Source organism: Haliaeetus leucocephalus, unplaced genomic scaffold, assembly GCF_000737465.1.
Source record: "Haliaeetus leucocephalus isolate CR32 unplaced genomic scaffold, Haliaeetus_leucocephalus-4.0 Scaffold306, whole genome shotgun sequence".
In the NCBI taxonomy this organism is placed as follows: Eukaryota; Metazoa; Chordata; class Aves; order Accipitriformes; family Accipitridae; genus Haliaeetus; species Haliaeetus leucocephalus.
Genome location: NW_010972742.1, coordinates 1,332,437 through 1,352,631, shown reverse-complemented (window position 1 = coordinate 1,352,631; position 20,195 = coordinate 1,332,437). Strand labels below are relative to the sequence as shown.

At 50.1% G+C, this 20,195-nt stretch overlaps 1 protein-coding gene across 1 annotated transcript in view; it reads left to right on the top strand.

Moving 5' to 3' along the window:
- The window catches only part of DAB2IP (DAB2 interacting protein), a 42,432-nt gene extending 28,052 nt beyond the window's left edge, over nucleotides 1-14,380 (top strand). Inside the window, exons 7-13 of the mRNA XM_010570754.1 lie at nucleotides 917-1,118; nucleotides 1,776-1,954; nucleotides 3,597-4,470; nucleotides 7,369-7,521; nucleotides 11,268-11,461; nucleotides 12,489-12,576; nucleotides 14,213-14,380. Coding sequence (XP_010569056.1) covers nucleotides 917-1,118; nucleotides 1,776-1,954; nucleotides 3,597-4,470; nucleotides 7,369-7,521; nucleotides 11,268-11,461; nucleotides 12,489-12,576; nucleotides 14,213-14,380 — 1,858 coding nt within the window. The remainder of the gene's footprint in view (nucleotides 1-916; nucleotides 1,119-1,775; nucleotides 1,955-3,596; nucleotides 4,471-7,368; nucleotides 7,522-11,267; nucleotides 11,462-12,488; nucleotides 12,577-14,212) is intronic.
- The last annotated feature ends 5,815 nt before the right edge of the window (nucleotides 14,381-20,195 follow it).

The following is a 20,195-nucleotide window of genomic DNA, read 5'->3' as shown; positions in this document are numbered from 1 at the left end:
CTCACAGTCAGGGATGCGCGTACATGCAAGCAGACACAGACGGAAGACATACAAGTGTGTTACACTAGATGACAGAAATTCTCTGTATTCCTGACCAATCCCTAACTAAAGGGTTTTCAGATTTCCAGCACTGTGCAGGAAAGACTCTTTAACTAAGCTGACATTAGTCAAGCCAAAGTGATCAAGCTGAGCTGTCCTGCAGATGGCGTACAGCCAAGCCTCTCCTCACAGAATCACCGGCGCTGGCACAGCACCAACTGCTGCTGGTGCAGTTGAACCATAAGACCCTCCCTATTGTGCTCTAAATAAGACATCTGACTGAAAGCGAAGTCTGGGTGGAGTGCTTGGAGGGCAGAAGGAGGTTGCAAGAAGCCCAAGGGGACAAATGGGCTAGCCCAGCTGCAGGTGTAGCTCTCCTGGTTGATCCCCAGAGCGGTTGTGCCGGGGCAGCAGCCGGCACGGCTGGAGTTAGCTTCAGTGCCCATGGAAGAGCAGGGAGAGCGCAGGATTCCTACCACCATCATTCACTGGGCTTCAGTCAGTTGATGGTGCTTGGTGTTGCAATTTCTTTATTTGCAGTGACAGGTCCTATTTCTGGAGGCTGTGCCCTGACCCAGCAGTAAGATAAACTCCATTACCAAGAACAGCTTTGTTTCTCTAGCTTTCACCTTCATTTCTACTGCGGAGATCCCATGCTGACAAGGACTTAGCTGGTTTAGGCTGGAGTAAATTTTGGTTCCGTGATCAGTGAGGTGTACCAGGTGCCTGCTAGCAACCTGGGGATCCCAAAGACTTTGAAGGGTTCAGATGCCAGAGAAAGGCTCTGGCATTCTTACCTGCGTATGTACCTACCCATTCTGTTGACTGCACTTCTGTTTAGAGGATTTAGTTGAAATTTGTACTGCTGTCTTCATAGGTTTGGCAGCAAAGAGGAATACATGTCCTTTATGAATCAGTTCCTGGAACATGAATGGACTAACATGCAGAGATTTCTGCTGGAGATTTCCAATCCCGAAACCATCTCAAACACAGCTGGCTTTGAAGGCTACATTGACCTGGGCCGGGAACTGTCCACTTTGCACTCGCTACTCTGGGAAGTCATTTCTCAACTAGAGCAGGTATCCGGGGGGATTGCAGGGGCAGGCTTTGGGGGAAGCGCAGTTGGCCAGTGCTGGGCATCTGTACCACACCACACACCTCCCCATGTCCAGCAGGTATCAATCCATTAGCTATATCTGTGCACAGCACAGCTGTTACTAACCCGTAGCACTTCCCCAGCCTTTGCACATGCTGCAGAAGTAGCTCATTCTTTATGTCCTTCTTTGAGGCAGGTGAGTATAGCTCTTTCCCTCCTCTGCTGTTTATCACTGGGGGGTGAGGATGGAGAGGCAGGTGGGAAGAGAAGGCACAGCTGCTGAACACCAGGATTTTGTCTGTCCCAGCAGATTCAAAAGGTTTCTTTTAAATTAAAAGGACTTTTGTCAAGAGGCCTGGACCAGGTTTGACTATAGCTGTCATCTTCTGTATCTGAGCTTTGTTAATCATGCTTCTTCCTCTGCTCCACAGCAGCAAATGGCTTCTAAAGCCACATGTTCTGGGACATCCTGTAGCCTCAGCGGTGGGGGTAAATGATGGAGAAAATGAATGTTGTTAATGTGATTCACTGAAGAGACTGTCCAGCAACTGGCAAAGCCCACAGTTCTCTAGCAAAAATACAAGATATTGGTAGTAAAATACAAGATGTTGGTAGTAATTCTGCTCTCTTTTCTGCCCAGGGCACTGCAACAAAACTGGGGCCTCTGCCTCGGATCCTGAGGGATGTCAACTCGGCACTCAGTAACCCGACCTGTGTGCAGGTCTCGGTCACAGCCGATCACACCGCATCCACGCCTAACGCTGGCAACAGCATCTCTGCGGGGCTACAGAAAATGGTGATAGAGAATGACTTATCTGGGTAAGAGCATAAAAGGTGGCCTGGCCACAGACCAGGGAAATACTGACTATTCATCTACTGCCAAAACATGAGCACCTGCGGGGACAGACAGGACGGGGTGTAGTGTGGAGTTGCCTGATCCATTGACTAGGCTTTCCGATCGCAGAACTGATATTGGATGTAGTTCAGCTCTGAATCTAGACAAAGCAGTGGGCGGTAGTGCAAGCGTGTGGCTCCATGCCGGGTCGCTTAAGAGCCAAAATTGGGGATGTGGTTTTGGGAAATGGAGAACTTGGTGGTTCTGGTCCCAGCTGTTGAGATATGGCTGCAGAAGTAAAATGTTCATCCTTTGAGGACTTGAGGGCTTGTTTGTGCTAACCTCAAAGTGATGGGTATTGCCATTAAGTTCATTAGGTCTCTGAGTATGCAAGATTTATGGGATTGGCCTTATCCGTCTTTGTAAGACATAGGGTATATATGTGCTGAATTCACTGAGATCCAAATCTGGACATTTCTCTAATAGTTGCCAAACTGTAGAAGGCCTAACAATGAATTCCAGTCTGCTCTGACCAATTTTCATAATACCGCGTGTTTTTAGTGATGAGCAGCGATTCACAGACACTGTCACCTAACTTACTTTTTGGCCTAATTATGTAAGGAGTTTCATTCATGGGGAAGATGACTCTGTTGCAGACCTATAATGTTTCTGTTTGTGGAAAATGAAATGGAGCCCACACAAATGGAAAGACTGTGCTAGTAAAATAGTTAGTAAGTGGAAACTACGTAATATTTAACAGTTTAATTAGGAATGAAAGGCAGCAATGGTGCTGGACTTGAGCTAATCAGAGCTTTCGTCTGTAATGCTTCCCAGCGTGAGGTACAATTATTTAAATGTAATGGTATGGAGGATCTCTGACAACATGCTTTCACCCAAATGCTTGCTTACAACGCACCATCTTTGATCAGCAGTATATTCACATTAAGCTACTGCAAAGCTCTTTCTTCATATCCCCAAGAAATCAATATTGCATGAATGTCTGTTACAGCAGGAGGAATGGGTGGATAACCTTCAGTTGCTAGGCTTTAGCTCTGCTGTTAGAGCTCTCTGTCTGACCCTTGGAGGCCTAGTGTGGATCAGGCCCCCCATGGTGTTCCATCCTGTACAAATATTGGCCGGTGTGCCCTCAGGAGCTTACTGCCCAGGTACAGAGCAGGGGACGTGAGAGTGGCGTGGATACAGCCGCTTGGAAGCAGAAAGGGTGACGCGTGCTGTCAGCGCGATGAGCAGATCCAGCCGGGGAGGCAGAGCCCCCCCAGAGCGCGTCTGCGATGCCTCCCGCACGGCACAGCGCTCTCACCGCGCGTCCGCACGCCCCTCGCTCGCCTGCCTACGCCCGCCCGCTCCTGCAGGGCTGGCCCAGGGCTCCTCTGCACCCCTCCGTCCTCCCCGCTCCCCTCGCACCGTCCCTCCCCGCAGGCAGACCTGGCCGGGCCAGCCCTGCCTCTGCGCCCGCAGGGGCTGGGTTACGTCCCTGTCCTGCACAGCTGCGCCACGCTGATTTCTTCTGAGTGATTTCGTTTTTCTGCTCCGGTGCAGCATTCACAACTCTTCTTTTTTGTTTTGTTTTCCTCTCCTCTTCCTTATGCACTGACTTCCCCGCAGTCTGATAGATTTCACACGGTTACCATCTCCAACCCCTGAAAACAAGGACTTGTTTTTTGTCACAAGGTCTGCTGGGGCCCAGCCCTCACCTGCCCGAAGCTCCAGTTACTCAGAGGCCAATGAGCCCGACGTGCAGATGTCTAATGGCAGCAAGAGTTTGTCCATGGTGGACTTGCAGGACAATCGGCTCTTGGACAGTGGGGCCAACGCGCCTGGCACGGCTGACTCCCTCAATGACAGTCAGTCGTCCCTCGGGCAGTTGCAGGGCGTATGGACCGCACGGACTCAGCAGAACAGCGTGACGGCCATGGCCACCGTGCGCCGGGTGGGCCAGACCCCCACCACGCCGAGCGGCGAGAGCGCGCCCGGCCGGCCCCAGCTCCTGGCACCCCTCTCCTTCCAGAACCCCGTCTACCAGATGGCCGCCGGGCTGCCGCTCTCCCCCCGCGGCCTGGGCGACTCCGGCTCCGAGTGCCACAGCTCGCTCAGCTCCCACAGCAACAGCGAGGAGCTGACGGCCAACAAGCACGGCTTCGCCGCCCCCGCCGCCAGCGAGGACTTCACCCGCCGGACAGGGGAGCTGGCCCGCCGGCAGCTCTCGCTGACGGAGAAGGGCGGCCAGCCCACCGTGCCACGGCAAAACAGCGCGGGACCGCAGAGGCGGATAGACCAGCCGCCCCCGCCGCCCCCGCCTGTCACCCGGGGCCGGACGCCGCCCTCCTTGCTGAACACTGTTCAGTACCAGCGACCCTCCAGCGGCAGCATGATGTCCTCCTCGCCAGACTGGCCTGGCAGCGGGGCCCGGCTCCGGCAGCAGTCCTCCTCCTCCAAGGGCGACAGCCCCGAGATGAAGCAGCGCACCATGCACAAACAGGTGAGTTTGGGGGCCGTACCAGCTCTGGGCGTTGAAGGGGCCGGGCAGGGCTCAGCCCGCGGACTTGGAGAAGAAACCGGCCAGTGGGCATTGCTGCAATGGGAGGGGACGTCACTGTGGCTCCTGAGTTACCGCATCGGTGCCGACCCCGTTGGCGGCATCGCATGTGGGGATGCGCCTCGGCTCTTGCGCCTGGCTTGGCCTGAGAGGGAGGCCCTCCGGGGAAGGGGACGCAGACCAGCGTTCATTCTCTGTGTTCCTCCGTTGCGTGGCACGTTGGCGTGTGACTGCCGCAGGGCGGCAGGTGGCAGAGACACGAGGGCGATGGCAGCCATGCCTCTGTCCTGCGGTACCATCTTGTCACTGCTTTGCCTCTCCATGCCCAGGCATTCATCCCATGCCATAGTCAACCCCGCGCCATCTCCCAGACTTGGACCGGGCCCTAATCTTCTCTTGTGACTAAGAGCCTCCCTGCTGCAGCTCCTGTCCCAGCAGAGCCACGGCACTCCTGGACGCTCCCATTTTTTGCTCTGCGAGACCCTCCTGTAAGTGCTTCAGGGGAGGTGAGAGCAGTAGGGAAGGAGTGTGCTCCCCGTCGAGAGTGAAGTTCCTGCTGTGCAGAGCTCTGCAGTGATTCAGGTCCCAGACCGCATGCTGGTCTGCACAGAAATACGTTTTGCTATTTGTGGTGCTAAAATTGAAAGCAGTAGGTCACAGACCCAGGGCCGTGTGGTTTTCCTGGCATGGATGAATTGTTTTTCTAGCGCTCATTTATTCATTCTACATTTCAGAGCTAACCCTATAGAAAATTAACACAGTAGGGCCTCTCAGTGCCTAAAGGAAGAGTTTTAAAAGTAATGCAAACCCAGAGGATGTGGACAACTGGCAAGAGCTCGCTGCATCTCAGCCCAGACACAGTATTAAGGCACCTTTTCAGCAGTACGGTGTTGAAAGAGCAACCGAGTTGGTGTAACTACCTTTCCTTTACAAGGCAGCTGTGGAGGCCTTTGTCAGTGCTGCCCATTGAAGGCTGTTTTATCAGCCGCATCTGGAGCTGTTCTGTGCATACGGTATTGATTCATAAGCGCTGACATTAGCAAGCATGCCATGTAGCAGCATTTGTATATTGTGGATCAATACTCATTAGGTACAGAGGGCACAGAGCTCTGCAAGCAGCAGCAGCCTGTTCGGTAGCAGTTTCCTCCAGAAAGACAACAGTGAACTCTGGGTGACCTTCGGAAAGCCCTGGCCAAGTTGTCTTTGCAGATCTTTCCTCCACCCACCCCTGTTGTCCTCTCAAAGTTTCTCTCAAGACCTGAAGTCCTCAGAATGTCTTTCCTACCCTTAATCTGCGCATTTTACTTACATGTTAGCAGCATCTGTAGACCATAATGAAGCTGCTTGCTCATGGTTGGTGGTACTAAATGCTGTTTGAGAACAAAGAAATCCCATTTGGTGGCCATTTTAGTAGAAGTCCATGAACCTCGTTCCTGCCAGCCAGAAGCACTTCCTCTACTTCTGTAAGTTCATCTGCTGAACTGACTTCCAAACTGTCCCAGGCCAGACGAGACGTCCTTTTTTACTTCTTCAGAGAAGGAAGAAAGAGGCAGAAGGACTCATGCACAGTGGGCTGAGCTCTGTTCGCTGACATCCTTTACCAGTGGCCTTTACGCTGCTGAAATGAACCCGGGTGGCCACTGCTCTTTGGAGCCAGAAATTCTGAGCAGCCAACACAGGTGCCATGCCCGAGCTGGAGATGCAAGAAGAAGCAGAAAGCCACAAGCCAGGGGAGGATTTATAGCAAGTGATGTTCATGACTTGAGTCTGAAACTTCTGATTTAAAATTCTGGAAGTAGAAGACCAGGCTGGAAGATGGCATGAGAAAGCCCCCAACCCCAGTGAGGTGACTAAACCAGTCCCCACTCCTTCTGCGTACAGAACCTCCTGTTCTGCTTCTTGCTGGTGACTGGGTTTCTTTACTGTCCAGAGGTTTGAATGAAGGAGAAAATCCCCGACATTTCTGACTTGTTATCTTGAATTCCCTTGACCAGGTCATCCAGATCCCTTGTGTTCATCCAAGAAACTGCTTACTGCAGTTTATAATGAGCCAGGATGGAGGGGAAATAGCTGGAGATTCACTTCCTCAACCTTGTAATGTGGTTGGAAAATATTTAGGCAATGCCATTTGCAGTCCCTGCCCAGGCTAGGACTGAAAAGCAGCAGCTGTGTCTCTAGCTGTCTGACTGTGGAACAGCTCTGCTCCTTGAGCTCCCATAGCTACGTGAACAAACCTAGAGATGAACTACTAAGATACCGAGCGTTTAGACCTCTCCAGCATCCTAAGTGTAGTCTCGGCCAAAAAGAAACTTTTCTTTTCCAAGAAGGCACCTGCATGACCAAAAGTAGCATTTCCGTTTGCAGAGCTGGTTTTATCTGTACGACATCTCCCCAGCGAGCAAAAGGACGGCTCAGTAAAAGGTGCTGAAGAGTTGAGTGAAATCTCTACTTGCGGAGTGAATATACCACGTCAAGCCACTCTGCCTGCAGCTCGCTGCCTTCTCAGGTCATGTCCTTCTGAGGTGACAGGACCTGCTCAGAAACCTGGGCCCGTTACTTTCAGCAGGACCCCACTGCAGTGTGCCGTTGTACGTCTGTTCTGTGGGGGTGGCACAGGGAAGACTTTGGCCTGTCAAAGGCTGTTTGACCTAAAATCACGTGCAGATGCAGAATAGGAGTTGTTCTTACCCCCAAGCCCTGACCGCTCTGGTAGCTCAGACTTGTTCGTTGCTGTTTGAGCAGCAGGGGAGAGGGCTTGCTTGGAAGGAAATTCTCTCACCAGCTTCATGACCATTTCTGTTACAGGTTTTTCTTTTGTTATGGTTGTATGTTTCATTGTAGGCCCCTTCTCCTGTGAACCCCAATGCCCTGGACCGCACTGCTGCTTGGCTTTTGAATATGAACATGCAGTTTTTAGAAGATGAAAGCATTGACCCAGATTCCAAGCACAGGGATAAGCTCAGGAATAAGGACGAGCTCAGCCAAGCAGAAAAGGTAAAACCTGATTGGATTGAAACAAGTTTCTAAATAGAGAGAGGATTTCCTTGAATGTCGTTCATCTGAGCACCCTGGGGACAAGGTGGGCTGTGTGGCAGTCCCTGCCCAGGAGAGAGGGGTGTCAGGTTGCTCTTTGCCCTGCTCAGCCTCACAGGGTGATTCTGGGGAAGGTTTGGGAGGTTTTCACACACTCAGTGACTGGAATTACCCTCTGATGAAGGCAAGTAAGAAAAACAGAAGCCAGGAGTCAAGTGCCGGTGCTGCTCTGCAACAAACTCTGACACCAGCCAGTGCCTGTTACTTCCCCCATTCCTACTCCATCTGGCTGCAGGGGAAGAGAGCTTAAAAAGTGAATTAAGCACACCCATAAAAGTGATGAGAGTAAGGTACAGGCAGCCTCATGCCTCACAACAGGGACATCTAGCAAGAAGCAACTTCCATATCAAAAGGCTGTAAACAGACCTAAACATTAAGTCCAGATTCTGGTCTCAGAGACACCACCGGGGCCTGGGGTGACTTCAGTGGTGCAGTGACATCGCCCTGAGCTTATGGCTGTGTCACACAGACTGGGGCCTGACCAATCTGGGGCTCTGTCAGGAAGTCAGTTCCAGAGTATTCAGTCTGAGCCCACTGTCCCGGAGAGGCCCTGTGCTGCTCGCGAAGCAGAGGGTAATGCTCGTGTCTCCTCCTTCCCAGATGAGCCTGCGGTGGGACAAGCAGGGAAGAGACAGAGTAGGCCTGGCCAGGGGTGACAAAGTAGGGTTAGAAGTAAGGATCCAGCAGTCAAGAGCTGAGAAGATCCCATATTTGCTGATTGCTGCTTCTGCAAGGTGCTTTCTCGGCAGTCTGGCTCTGCCAGGACCGCTGCAGTTGGGCACAGTTAGCATTTGGGACGTTTCCTCAATGTGCTTCTCCTCTGTCACACCAGCCTTGTGTTACCACCCAGTCCCACGGAACTGCAGACATCACCCTCCCTGAGCCTCTTTCCTGTTTTTCCAGCACAGACATGTTTCTGTTTTTGTTACGATAGCCTTCCTGTTCTCATTTTGCTGTGCTGTATCATTTTGGGACTGTCACCTGTTAAATTCAAGTGAAATGCCAAAGGCAGGTATCATAGGGACTGGGAGGTACAAGGCAACCCAGGAAGAGCGTAGCAGAGTTTTGTGAGAGTTCAGCCCATTTCTTACTGGCTTTCTGCTCCTTGGGTATTCCTGAAAGTACACAGACATGTACTGATCAGAGAGCAGCTGACAGAAAAATGTACATGTTTAGCAGACTTTGTGTGCAGAGGTATAGAAATCTTGCCTACCACCTAAGCAGAGACACCAGTAGGCAGCAAATCAAAGAGAAGGCGTTGTCAGACTGGTGCATCGTGCACTGGGTTATTGCTGCATTTAGTCACTGAAGGGCTTCTAAAAGGGTTCAGTGCTCATTCGAGGCTGCAACGGAGAACAAGAGTGGCAAGCTTTCGTGTTGCAGTGGAAGTGGAGTGAGGTGAAATGCCGAAGGACCACACACTAAGAAATGTGTGCTGGCCTTGTCCAGCTCACACCTGCCAGCTCCCGCAGGCAGGCAGATGGCCCTCCGGTATGGACACGGTGCATGCCAGGCATTGTCACTAATCCCCTTCCTGGCACCTTCTCCTGTGAAACGGGCTCAGCTTTTACCAGGTGGGCACTCACAGGGACTGCTCTATTTCTGTGCCAGCCCAAGAGGCCGCTGCCCCCCGGGACGTGCCAGGCTCACCCCATCCTGCGCAGGGAGGGGCTCGCCAGCACAGGTCCTGCTCAAGGTAGAGAACGGTAGGATTACAAACTCTGACAGTATTGCAGCAAACTAGTCCCTGTCCCAAGTTCAGAGGGAGCTGCCACCTCCCAGGAGCCTGCTGTCTCATTCCCATGCAGCATCTTTTGTTACTTTGCTGTCACATCAGTCACTGACATTAAAGATCACCATTAGCATAATCTCTCTCCCCATTACTGTAAGACATGAATGGTAACCGAGAATGAGACAAATGTTCTAGAGACAGGAGCGACTCCTTCCGTCTCTGAGGCCTCTCCTGCTATCATTTGAGCTCACTTATGCTGCTCCTATTTTAAGGTTAGGGTAGGTATTTAATCTTTCCTGTTCAAGCAACTCCCTTCTGTCTGACTTTAGTGCTTCTGTGCAACTGTATGGGTGTTTGTGTTCCCTCATCGCTCCAGGTTATGTGTGCAAACTGTGTCGTTTCAGTGCCGCAGTAAAAGCTTTGCTAAAGGAAAAATAGAGGGATCTGTTGTGTCTGTCCCTGCCCGGGCAGAAGGAGCTCAGAGGTCCTGCCCATCTGCCAGCCATGGCTCGAATACTTTGGCAATTCAGGAAGGCCATCAGCATCAGAAATTTTCAGTCCTTGGGCGTCACAGTTAATTTTGCTGTCAGCCGGTCAGTTAGTGGAGTGATACTAGGAAAGCAACGTGGATTTACATGGGCGGGGGGGTCCAGCTGACCGGTACACGGGCAGCAGCCTGGCTGTGTTCCCCTCTCATGAGCTGATCTGCTGGTGAAACTCCCCAAAAGTGGGACACAACCAAGTAAGTAAGTAAGTAAGTCCATCGTTTGAGTGCTTACACACGTGGCAATGGCCAGAGGGGAAGGCCGCATTTTCAGCTAGCCGAGTCAAGACACAATTAAGTGCATTTCTGTCAATTCATGAATAACACTTGTAGCTTTGTAACAGACTTCATGACTCACATTGAAGTCTTTTTCCCGTATCTGACTCTTTAAAAGCAGCTTGTCAAATTATCAGCTGCATGTTAATTCTAAGGTTATTCCAGTTGAGGGTTTTTTTTTTTAAAGAAAATTTCCAAAGGTAATTTTTTTGAAGTTAAAGTTGGGGTTTTTTGTACAGCTACACACTAGCTTTTCCTTTAGCAAAGCAAGTTGTACTGAGTTCTGTGCTTCTGCAATAGCTGAACCCAGTTTTACTGAGTTAGAAAGCTCTTACTTTTTTTAATTGCTTTATGTGATTATTCTGCTGCTGATTTTTAGCTTCATCTGAATGAACAGTACAACTGTGGGGTCTTGGCTTCATGCAGCAGCTCTTCTCGGATGGAACCCTGGTTTGACACCTGATCGTGTTTAAAATCCTGCGCCCCAAAAGGCAGTAGTGCTCACTGCCCCTGCTCACGCCAGCGAGTTGCCCTCGCCTCGATGGAGGGTGACCACTTTGTGCCGAGACAGCAGTGCCTACGTCTGTCACTGCTGCAGAGCCTGCTGCCTGGCAGGAGGCAGGCAGCACTAACAGCTTGTGCTTGGCTTCCAGCATGTCCAAAGCGCCCACCTTTATCGTTGTAGACTGAAGAGCTTGCGTAAACCCAAAATCCCACCAGTGCAGCTTCTCCTGCCTGCGTTTAGCCCTGCGCTGTTAGTGTGAGGAAGATGCCAGATGCGTTTGCCATTCACTCACTCTAACCTGCATTCCCCATGTGAAATGCCAGACTCTGCTAACAACCCATTCTCTGAACCTGCCAGTGACCTGCCTGCCCAGTGGAACGCAGCATCGCTCCTAGCGCAGTGTGGAGAAGACTGAAGAGGAGGTGTCGGCAAGCGGGGTTATCTGATACGGGTTTGCAGCTAGTCTAATGCAAGGAGAGGGGCATAACTGGGTTACGGGGAAACCCTGGCAAGGGCAAAGCCCTACTAGGTAACATGCCACATGTGTTTTCTCCTCCTGTGTCTGTCCTTGCGTGCTGTAGTACCAGCAGGACCTAGTGGTGCTGCAGGACAAGCTTCGCATCTCCAACAAGAAGCTGGAGGAATATGAGACTCGCTTCAAATGCCAGGAGGAAACAACGCAGAAGCTGATGCTGGAGTACCAGGCCAGGCTGGAGGAGAGTGAGGAGCGGCTCCGCAGACAGCAGGAGGATAAGGAGATCCAGATGAAGGGCATCATCAGCAGGTACAGGGGAGATGGGAGTGCTGGAGATGACAGGCACGCAGCCTGGCTGGCATTTAGAGCTGATTCCCCACTCTGGAGAATCACGTTTCTTTGGAGCTGCAGGCAGGTTTCCCGTGTGGGTTTTCCAGCATTTATTCACTCCTGCGCTTCTGGGTTACAGCCCCTGCAGGGGATTTCAAGCACTGACTCTTTGGGTCCCCCCATCAGTGTTACCTGGGACAAGGAAAAACCCTGACATTTCCAGACAAAGGCAAAACTTCAGGAGGGGAGAGCTGGCAGCCTGCCCCAGTTCTTGGAGGCTCTGGTAGGCTTGCTCGTCTGTTCATATGAGCGATAGATGTAAAGATCCAAATGTTCTTTTCCTGATGTTTCGCTGAAGATCTCATCACCATCCCATTACTCCTAACTATAAATCCCCTTCTCCCACCCAGTGGGATGTGGTGTTTATGTTTGTCTAGCACATACACTGTTCCAGTGCAGCTAGCTTCACCTTTACCTGAGCCAAGCCAACTTAATGCTTTTAATTAGCCCACATAAATGGGTCAGCCTTCACTGTTCTGTATCACTTAAGCTTTGGGACAGTCTGCTATAGACAGCTCTAGAGAAGAGTAAGAGCCAGAAAAAAGACTGATTCTAAACTATTGGTCTTGTGTAAGAAGAGGTAGCTCCAAAGACTCTTGTGTCCTTTGTGCTCGAAAGCACAACTGCGGGTCCTGGGAGGATCTCTGTGTGTGCCTCAGCATTGCAATTTCAGATAAGACGGTTTGACCTGGTATGGATGATGGGGGCTGCTATGTGAGGCCAGTTCCATCTGTAGACTAGCTTCTCTGGTATTGCACATCTCTTCCTATGTATGTGCTTCAGAGATGTACATCACCTCTTTGCTTCCTTGGTGTCAAGGACTAAATGAGGACATGATCTGTATTGTTCACTCTGGGTGGCTGATTTAGACGTGTATGAGACTAGTATCTGGGCTTAGCAGAGGCCAACAAATCTAATATTTTTTTCTTGTCCATTTGGCTACCAGACTGATGTCAGTTGAGGAGGAGTTAAAGAAGGACCATGCAGAAATGCAGGCTGCCGTGGATTCCAAGCAGAAGATTATTGATGCACAGGTGAGTCCCCAGTACCAGGGTGAGTCTGCCAGCGTGCAGCCTCCCTGCCATGCAGCAGTGCCAGCTCAAGCACAGCGAGACTGTGCACATGGGTGAGTCAGCAGCAAGCTGCAGTCAGTGACAGAGCCATTCAGACTTCAGCAGGATGCGATTTATTGTCACAGCATTTGCATTCGTACGGCTGTTTCCAGCCTTGGAGCTTGGCAGGTGACACAGAGGATGGCGGGGGGAGGTTTGTGGAAGGATCATGCCCACATTTCAGTCAGTTTGTGGAAGGATCATACCCTTGTTGGCTCAGTCTGAGGTCCCCAGAGCTTTGCTTGGTGCTTCATGTTCCAGTTGTGCTTGCAGGACCTGGATACAAGGAACAAACACAAAGCCTAGCCAGAGCAAAGCCAACGTGTTTTTTCAGCCTTTGGGTTGTGGCTTGCAGGATTGGGAAGCGCAGTTATTACTTTGGATTACAATGGCAGAGGAGCATCAGATGATGGGTGCAAAACACTATGCTTGGAAAAGAGAATCTGAAAATATGGTCCATCATCTAATTTGTTTAGGCAGAGATCAGCATCTTCTCAGCAGCTAGGCCTTCCTACAGGTTGTGGCTAGGTGATAGTATATTCTAGGCTTACTCTTAATAACCCTATTAATCACTTGTGAGTCACTACTCATGACTAATTTACTGTATAGCTAATTAAAAAGGAGATGAGACAGTAGTAACTTTGTAAAAAGAATCACTGTTTTTCTGTAGAGTAATTTGTTCAAAGCTAGTAAATCACCATACTCCCTTCTGCACTCAGCAAAGCCTAGCAGATACAGGGGTGTCCGTAAGGTGCTACCGGCACAGACTGCAGCCTGCCAGCAGCTCTCGACAGGCTGTCCTGTCTCCTGCCATTTTCTGTGTTACATGTGAGGCTTTTACCATGAGGCAGTCTAAACTGTTCTCTTTTTGTCATCTCAGGCTGTACAATAGCGTTAGACTTGTCCATACATGGACCTTCAAAGTTACACACAAGCAAACTACTGTGCTCCTCTGAGTTGGTTCTGTTCCTTCGTGCCAATGGCAGACAGAGAGGGATGATGACTTGTTCAGTGTCAAAGAGCAGGAGTGGCAGAATCAGGCTGCAACATGGAAGATCTTGCTCCCGTCCTTACGATACTGTAATTGGTGAGAGTTGCCATCAAAGCCACCCTGGGAGGCCACAAGTCATTTGAACTATTAATTTACGCTAACAAAAATCAACTAAACACTGACAGGAATAACTATCTTGGGAGAGCTTGGTTTTAGAAAAGGAATCTTGTAATCTTTGTAACAGCTGCAGTTAGAGCAAACAGTACAATGAATTTCTGTATAACTGAAGAATTAGAGAAACCACGTTACCTCCATTTTCTTCAGGATGCTAAAATGAATTTAGCTCATTGCACAGGCAAAGTACATTTGTGGCCCTGCTAATAGTGGATTTGAAAAAATGCTGCCCTTCTTTTAGCACTTAAAAACCCCACACCTAAGAATGCCAAAGAGAAAGGTCCTGGTCCAAGAGGCCTCTGGGTCACTGTGTCAGGACAAGCCCTGGCATCACGGAGGGACAGGTCTCCATGCCTTTCCACTGACTGTTCCCCTCTGCCTGTTTGTTTGCAGGAGAAACGCATTGCTTCATTGGATGCTGCCAACGCACGGTTAATGAGTGCCCTTACTCAGCTGAAAGAGAGGTACAGCATGCAGACACGTAATGGGATCTCCCCCACAAACCCAACTAAATTGCAGATTACAGAGAATGGAGAATTCAGAAACAGCAGTAATTGTTAACCCGTGGAGGGCGCTGCCGCAGGAGAGGAGGCCTGGCCAGACAGACCGTGCAGCAGCAGGTGTGAGCCGCGGCTTCAAAGAACGGCTGCTCTCTCCCCCCAGAGAAACCAGCTCCTTACTGCGGACGGCGCGCTTGACTGAGCCTTTGTGGGAGATGCTAATGCCAGCACATTGAGGGGACGGAAAGATCGAGTGTGAGATGAGTGGCATAAGGAAATAACATATATTTGAGAATCGCTGTCACTGTTGGATTTAAATCAGTGTTTAATGTTTAAACAAAAGTAACCTTTTCCTTCTAAACTGCCCAAAGGATATGCCTCACCCCTCCCAGCAAGGAATAACGTCCTTGGCATTGCAGTAAGCGAAATAAAGGGAGCTGGGCAGAGCCTGCAGCAGGCAATGGCCCAGTAAGTCCAGTTAAAGTGTGCTGCTGGATGTAGCCGTACGAGGGATGGCAGCAAAGCTTGGCCCGCTCCTCCTGTGACTCCCCCTGGAGCACAGCCCTCTCCCAAAGCAAACCCTGAGCTGAGCCCAGCCGTCTTTCCTTACGTGGCTTTTGTGAGGCCACTGACTTTTATAGCGGGTGACTGTCCACAGGGCATTTACGCAGCTAATTAGTGTTTAATTAACTCCGCCCACATAGGGAGCACAGTCCAGATGAAAGGTCAGGGCGCACTCTGTGCGATGTGGTAGCCAAAGGGGTGCTGCGTGGGGAACCACGGTGGCAGGGCAGTGGAGCAGGGCATGACTGGTACTGCTGGGGCTGCTGGGGGTCCCTGGGCAGCCCAGGGGAGCAGAGCAAGTCCAAGGCTCTGGCACGCAAGTGGAGGGAGGAGCTGGCACCCGGAGAATGGCGACTTGATTCCTCTCTACAGCTTCTGCTCTCTCACAAATAATGGGGAAGAGTCATTGTAAGCAATAGCCCCAGGGCACTGTCCCCACGCGCATACTTCTAGCCACAGAATAAAGTAAATGTTGCCTGAGCTTGGTCCCCGAGCTGTGAATGAGGTACAGGGGCTGGATTTCCTGGTGCCCGTTGTGGTAGAGGGGGAGTGAGGGGCTACGTGAAAAGGCCAGCTTCTTGCTTGACAAAGGGTTCGTTGTGGGGATGTAATGCTCTGTGCAGAGATTTTTACTATTTCTGGGGAGAAAAACAGACAAAGAAACAAGAAAAAGCCCTGAAGAACCATGAAGATCGGTAATTGTATTTCTTTTCTTTCACAGTATGCATTAGAAAAAAAAAGATCCCATTTTCTGGAATACTGTCCTCTTTAAATTGGGAATGAGCACTGCATGGAAATTAACCGGCTCGAAGAATGTAAAACATGGTCATAAGGGAGTAACCAACAAGAACAGCAGCCACCACCGAAAGCCCCCTTGTCAGGAGCACTGTGCAGGCATAAGCCAGGATTAGACTTTCCTAACTGCTGAAACACGCAGATTCGGCACATTCAGACACGTTGTGCTCAGCGGAGGGGTCACCTCCTTAACGGGGGATTGTGCCGCTGACCTGCCGCCACGGTGTGTTTGTTGGTTTGTGTTTTTTTAAGTTAGTACTTCATGACTCCCACTCTCAGAGCAGGTCACTCATACCAAGAGCCAGAGAGATTTCTCTGAGATACGGATGACAGTGTACAGTGTACAGGACATCTGCCTATTTCTCCCACTAAAGTTTAATACACTGCTCAACGCCTGTCCTAGCTCCTCCTGCCATGTGTAAATGTACAGTCAAAGGGACTAGGATGTTCACTGAGCTCTGCACAGCTTAGGTACCGTCTCCAGCCTCACACTACCTAGGCTGCCTGAGCAGGACACTGTTTGCCAGTAAGCTCCGCATTGCCATGCTGCCCCACAGCCATAAGGCTCATTAACAGCATTCTTCCACATGCAGTTGTTTTCAAAATTAAAGATGCTTTTTTTCCTAAACGTTTTTCTGTTCCCTGGAAGCCCTGGGCCAAGCCCGGTGCGGCTTGGTCCTTGGAGGAGCGAACGTGTTGCACTGAGGTCTCCACAGCCCGCCAACGCCTGCAGAGTGGTGCAGTCACACAGCAGACCCCAAACGGAGCTCCTCAGAGAAAAGTAATAACTAAGTATTTATGACAAGTACAGTCACCTTTGAATTTTGGAGACTAGCACAGATGGCTTTGAAGAACCTCACAAAACTGACAAGGTTACAACTGGAGAAAGACCCAGACAGGTTAGGAATATACAGGGTACTGTGAACTGTTGGGTACGTACACTTAACATCTGCCATTGTCTCAGAGTCAAACACATTATAAGAACCCTGCAAAAAGACTATTTTAAACTGCTGTTGCCCTGACACGTATGTTTAGAGCTGATTGTTTTTGAGTTCCAAAATATTTGTGTTGCGAGAGACGGAAGTTTTTCAAGAGAGAAGTAACATAGAGGAATGGAAACGCTAACAGGGCACGGGGGCAGGCGCCCCACCAGCAACATGTTTCCATTCATACATGGAAGTAATTTTGGGATGCAGTCAGTGCTGTCCGTAAGAGCTGGAAAAAAGAAACACCCACAAAACAATTGTTTAGTACTGAAGCTAAGCACAGTACATCTTAATCTTCTCCTCAACCACAAGCCAAGGCACTGCTCCCCCCCGCCCTGATCTGTCAGAAACTCCTGGTTAACCTCAAACTTGCAAATTACTGAACACACATTGTTCTGCTGAAATAGCAGGAATGCTTAAATCCTTCCACAGCGAGTTACTAAAATCTTAAAAGTTCCAGTGCCAATACCTTCTGGAGTTGTTGCTTAGTTTCCTGAGCCAGTATGAAAAGAAATGCAGGACAAAGTCTCGTTACAGTAGATCCCCCACCCCGCCTCTTTCCCTGTCTCCTTCCCCCGCAACTGTCAACAACTGGACCTAAACGTGACCCTCCCCTAAAAAGGTTTGGGGGTAGGTTTTAAGATCCAGGCTCAGTTCAGTTCTGTTACTTCAGTTTGTGTTTCTGTTATTTATAAACTGTACATTTATCTATGTGTGTGTGAGTGTGTGCGCGCGCACACGTATGCGTGAGTGAGCGCGAGGGAGCCAGCGAGAGCGTGTGAGCACGCGCGAGCCCCGCGTGGCCAGGTTACCCGACGTGGCCTCGGACCTGGTATCTGGCGTAGCAATACCAGAGGCAATCCCAAGAGGTGCTTGCAGCACCAGAGCAAAGCAACCACTGTCCGTAATGTTTCGTGATCGGCTCCATTTTCTTTTTAGTTCTTGCGCTTTCTACAGTAAGAGGCTGTTCTAGTGCAAACTCGTCAAAGTGTAAACAAAACAAACAGATTTTTATCTTAATACAAGTCTTAATATTTTTTTTGTAAATGTTTTCAGTGTTTACTGTAACGTATCTATCTCACTAACAGTTGTATATAGTAACTTACTTCTGGTGCTGCTTATTCGGTCAGGATTTGGTTGTATCTCACTGCTGTTTTGGAGAGGTGGACTCAAGCTAGCAAATCTGGATCCAGACGCAGGTTATGATTTCAGCCTCTTCGCTTTGGGGATCTGAGGGAAGAGAGAAGACAGGGATCCAGATTTGAGGGTTGGTCCATCTCAAGGATTCTGTTTTAAGAGTTTTGATTTGGGGTTTTGTTAAACTGTAGTGAACACTTCTGAAAAATGAGCAGAGTTTTGTGTGAAGGGGGATGAAATGGACTGAACAGTAGCCCAAGGTCTCTGCAGACTGTAAGTATATCATTTTGGGCAGGGATTATGGCTTCAGTGCCAAAAGATTGGAGGGACCCAAGTCCTTCCCCATGCCAACTAATACTACAGTGTAGTCACCAGCCCCTCACCACTTTAAGCAAATCCTGCCGCCATCCAAAGAGTCCTGTGTCCCTCTGCATTGTCATTTGAGTCTGGTTGGTTTTGTTTTCTGCTTCTGCAGTTGTAAAGCACTGATTGCACTGTGAGAACATGCTGAATCCTCTGGCCTGGCAGCCAGCCCCGTAGGTTACTGCAGGGTGCAGGACACAGGTTCTGCTACTACAAATATTCCTAAAGGGAGAAGGGACTTGGTGGACCTGAGAGAGGCATCACAGGCTCTCCTAGGAAAGCAATCAGCAACTAATCAATCATTTCCAAAGTTAGAGCACTCATAGGCTTTTCCCTGTTACTAATGTCCATACCCAGATGCAGTAGAAAACATACTGAGGTCTGTTCTGTGATGAACAAGGAGAGGATTTTTAGTCACAGGAGACAGAAGATGCTCTGATGCATTCGGCCAGGACAGCCACAAGGTGTGGCTCACGGATTTGATCTGCAAGGGGCTCATTTCCCCCAGCGATCCCAGGGCAGGGGTAGCAGCCCCTGGGAGATGCCTTTCTGAAAGCAGCGCCTATGACCAGCGGTGCCCAGCAGCTCCACCAAGGTCACTGCCCTGTCCGTAACCCGTAGCTTTGCCTGGAGAGCGTGAAGCAGAAAGTCCAAAGTGAACAGCTGTGACACTGTCCCTGGGGCGGGCGGGAGGGCTCCCGTTGCAGCACTCCGTCCTTCCCGCCCGCAGTCACTGTAGGGGTCAACCTCCTTCCCAAAGGTTTGCGTTCAAAGCAATCCAGGCCTCCAGCCTGGCCACTGGGACCTGACGTGGGTCAGAGCGCACGGCCTTGTGGCCAGCAGGAGATCCTTCAGCTGGCCACAGAAGGGACGCTGCCCATCTCCAAGTAGGTCTCTGACTCTTCAGGGCAATTCCAGAGGAGACTGCTCGGTCACAAGGCTTGGACATGTGGCACCTGCCCTGCTGGTGAGAACTGCCAGGCCCTGCTCTAACCCTGCACAGATAACTGTTGCCTTTTTTCTTTTCCCTTGGGGAAAATTACACATGGGGGGGTGGGAGAGGGAGGATGGCAGCAGCATGCTAATATGCAGCTGATGGGCTTTACAAACCAAATCCAATCTCGAGGGTGTTGCACAACATTCAGAAACAACCACGCTTTGAAAAAGGGTGTCACGTTCAAGCATTGACTTTCACAGATCACCTGAGCTGTGACATTGCTGTAAATGCCATGTGGTTCTGCATCAGCTACCGGTACCCCAGAGTGCAGTCTCCATGTTCACATATTCCTTTATCATACATCACTGTGTCTTAAGATATACCTCTCTCTGTATATCTGCTTAGGCTGATACTTGTTCCTGATAAGCAGTCGCTATGTTTTATATCCTCTTATAAAGAAAAAATCTTTTTTTGTAAGTATGTTTAAAAACAAAAAAGCAAAGTGGAAGTGTTTGCTGAATCTCCTTCAGCTCCTTTTAAACTATGTAATAATGTACAGAGAAAGTTGTTGGTGTTCAAAGAAATGATGTGGCCGTGCAATTTATGTACATTTGCAATTAGAAATATTAAAGATTTATTTAGATATTTTACATAAGTGCTCCAGAACCTCTACTCAGTCATTTCCATTTTTTAGAGCATCCTGGCACATGCTGGCCACCTGCACACAGGAATATTTGTCTTATCTGTCTCCCGAGACAAATCATCTGAGATGCTACTGCCAGTAGCATTTCAGCCATGGCCTGGCTGACCACCACCTTCCCGTCTTAGCACCCATCACGCAGTTTTGGGGGAGGGCTGGGCATTAGGGGGGTCCAAGGGCCCGCAGCTCTCCCAGGACTTGGCCAGGAGCCACAGCTCTGATCTGGGCATTTGCAGCCACAGTAGAGGCCAGAAGGAGAAGACGCTGTGGGAGGTAGCAGCAAATGCTCACAGCTAGTCCTCCATCTCTGACAGCAGCCAGTGTACTGAGGGTCAGAGCCCAGATTTGACTGGGACCAGAGATGTGGAACAGGCTGGACACATGCTCCCGTGGA